Raw genomic sequence first — 3,252 nt, forward strand, 5'->3', positions numbered from 1 at the left:
TTAATGCATTATTTTTTTAACGAGCGTCATCAGCATGGAAGCATGTCCTCTGGAATGGTGGCCAAAGCATGAAGGGGCATATGAATGTTTGGCATATCTGGCACACAATATCTTGCAATGCCAGCTACAAAAGTGTCATATGAATGCCTGTTCTCACTTTCAGGTGACATTGTAAATAAGAAGTGGGCAGCATTATCTCCTGTAAACAGGGGCGGCTCCAGGACCCAGCATGCCAAGTGTGTGCTTGGGACGGCAAGCCACTGGGGGCGCTCTGCCGGCACCGCGAGGGCGGCAGGCAGCCTGCCTTCAGCGGCTTGCCTGCAGAGGTCCCCTGGTCCCGCAGCTTCAGAGGACCTCCTGCAGGCATGCCTGCGGAGGGTCCGCTGGTCCGAAGCCGCGGGACCACCGGACTCTCCACAGGCAAGCTGCCAAAGGCAGCCTGGCTGCAGTGCTTGGGGCGGCAAAATGCCTAGAGCCACCCCTCCCTGTAAATGTAAACAAACCTGTTTGTCTTAGTGATTGGCTGAACAAGAAGTAGGACTGAGTGGACTTGTAGGCGCTGAAGTTTTAAATTGTTTTGTTTTTGAGTGCAGTTATGTAACAAAAAAGCTATACATTTGTAAGTTGCACCTTCATGATAAAGAGATCGCACTACAGTATTTCTATGAGGTGAATTGAATAATACTATTTCTTTTGTTTATCATTTTTACGATACAAATATTTGTAATAAAATAATAATATAAAGTGAGCACTGTGCACTTTGTATTCTGTGCTGCAACTGAAATCAATATATTTGAAAAAGTAGAAGAACATCAAAAATATTTAATAAATTTCAATTGGTATTCTATTGTTTAACAGTGTGAATAAAAATGATTAATTTTTCTAATCATGATTAATTTTTTTGAGTTAATCGTGTGCGTTCACTGTGTTTAATCGACAACCCAAGTCTAAACATTAAACCCATTCTGATCCCTGTACTGCCCGGGGAGCCAAGCTACTCCCGGCTGGGAACTTGCCAGAGTTCAACTGAGACCCTGGGAGCCTGGCGAGAGCCGGCACCTGGCCTGCCAATGTCACAGCCCATTTCCGCCCTAACCACCCCGCCCACACACACACATACTTCAGCTGCTGGGTCCCAGAGTCCTCTGCAGGCGTCCTGCATAGCCTGGTGCCATGCCCAGTGTGTCTGTGTGAACAGAACATAGGAGTGGCCACGCTGGGTCAGACCAATGGGCCATCTAGCCCAGTATCCTGTCTTCCAACAGTGGCCACTGCCGGGTGCCCCAGAGGGAATGTGTCGCTACAGATCTGCCTGGAGCACACTCCTTGGGCAGGTCCCCAGCCTCCTGACCTGCTGATCTGGGCTGGAGTCCCGGTGTGGCCCCTGGTGTGGCCCACTGCTCACATTTGCCTTCAAACCCAGAGGAAGGGCCGTCCCGGGGCTGTAAGTCCTGTGGCAATGGGGCCAGCAGCTCAGGCTCTTGGTGCTCTAGGTAACAGTCCTGGCAGTCAACCCCTTCAAGCACCTGGACGGGAAGGAGATCGGGAGCATTGGGAACATCTTCCTCACCGCCAACAAGGAATCTATCCAGGTGCAGGACTTACCCGAGGACATCGAGGTGCATTTCAGCTGGGCAGCTGGTCATCTGTGCAGGGCTGGGAGCTGAGGCTGGGGAGCAGGGCCGGGAACCGGGGCTGTGGACCGGGGCCGAAAGCTGGGGCCGGGGCCAAGACCCAGGGCTGGGAGCCGGGGAGCGGGACAGAGCCGGGGAGTGGGGCTGGGGAGCAGGGCCGGGAACCGGGGCTGTGGAGTGGGGCCGAAAGCTGGGGCCGGGGCCAAGAGCCAGGGCTGGAGAGTAGGGCTGCGAGCCGGGGAGCGGGACAGAGCTGGGGAGTGGGGCCGAAAGTGGGGGCCATGGATCGGGGCTGGGGAGTGGGGCTGAGAGCTGGGTAGTGGGGCCAAGATCCGGGGAGAAGAGCCACCTGGGAAATGCTATTATGCAGGCAGGTTTTCCAACAGCCCCGTCTCCGTGAGCACACGCCAGGCACGTAGGGTTGCCAACTTGGTAATATTTAAAAACCAGTCAACATTCCAGCAGGAGTGCTGGAATCTCCCCTGCCTCTTCCCCCTGAGACCTCACCACTGCCTCACCTCTTCCCCCCAGGTTCCCATCCCCCCCTTTGCCCCTCCCCCCTCGCCTGGGGAGCCAGGACTGGGAGCTGCAGCCACCCAAAGCAGGGAGGAGATGGCCCCGGCTGAGTAGGGGCTGGCATGGGTGATGACCCAGCACCACCCCGTCTCCCTACCCACAGTGACCGGACTTTGGGTGTTCAGTCAGTAGATCTGACCAGACGCTGTCAGGTCCCCTTTTCAACTGGACTTTCCAGTTGAAAACCAGACACCTGGCCACCCTATGGTCGCGTGAGTTCTGAGCGCTGGCACTTGTGTAGGAATGTGCAAGATAGACATTGCCAAACCCACTGGCACCACCTTGCATTGCCAAATGGCCCCAGGCTACGGCCGCCCCATGGGCTAAACTCACCCCAAGCCAGCCTGTGCCTTCAGTCTCCAGCTCATTTGGCCATTGCCCTGCCCTACCCATGGGCTGCAGTCGCCCTGGCCCAGCACCACCTGGCAGTATGTGGAGTACACCGGCTGCGAGCCGGAGCCCAGCTCAGAGACATGCAGAGCCTGCGTCCCCCCGGCCTGGGGCCGTGAGAGCCAGCCTGGGAAGCGCCCACCACCGAGATCCCTGAGGGTTCTGCGCTCCCTGGCAGATCCGGCTGTGGAGAGACGAGAGCGCAGAGACGTCTCCCACTGGCCTCAACATCAGCACAGAGGAGTTTGTGATCGAGGTGAACATCACGTCCATGGAAGACGCCCTGATTCTCCGTGTGCTACCCGACGTTCCCCTGCCCATCGAGCTCTACCTGGGCTACCAGCACCCGTTCAACGGCTCCCACTCTCTCCTCAATACCACCCTGCCCACCAGCCATGGGCAGCACGCTGGTAAGACCCCCAATGGCCCAGCCCCCCACAGTTGTGCCCTCACTGCTCCTGCCCTCCGCCCAGCCCTGCTGCGAGCCCCTTACAACTGCCCTCTGCCCAGCCCTGGCATGGGCCCCTGTTGCTTCTGCCCTCCGCCCAGCCCTGGCACGAGCCCCTGCCACTGTCCCCCGCCTCTCTGGTACGGGCCCCTGCCACTGCCCCCACCTCTCTGGCACAGGCCCCCGCTGCTCCCGTCCTCCGCC

At 57.7% G+C, this 3,252-nt stretch overlaps 1 protein-coding gene across 1 annotated transcript in view; it reads left to right on the forward strand.

Annotated features, from left to right (window-relative positions):
- The window catches only part of PKD1L3 (polycystin 1 like 3, transient receptor potential channel interacting), a 44,280-nt gene that overhangs the window by 9,247 nt on the left and 31,781 nt on the right, over nucleotides 1–3,252 (forward strand). Inside the window, exons 6-7 of the mRNA XM_075073856.1 lie at nucleotides 1,494–1,619; nucleotides 2,779–3,010. Coding sequence (XP_074929957.1) covers nucleotides 1,494–1,619; nucleotides 2,779–3,010 — 358 coding nt within the window. The remainder of the gene's footprint in view (nucleotides 1–1,493; nucleotides 1,620–2,778; nucleotides 3,011–3,252) is intronic.

Source organism: Chelonoidis abingdonii, chromosome 19 (genome assembly GCF_003597395.2).
Source record: "Chelonoidis abingdonii isolate Lonesome George chromosome 19, CheloAbing_2.0, whole genome shotgun sequence".
NCBI classification, from domain to species: domain Eukaryota; kingdom Metazoa; phylum Chordata; order Testudines; family Testudinidae; genus Chelonoidis; species Chelonoidis abingdonii.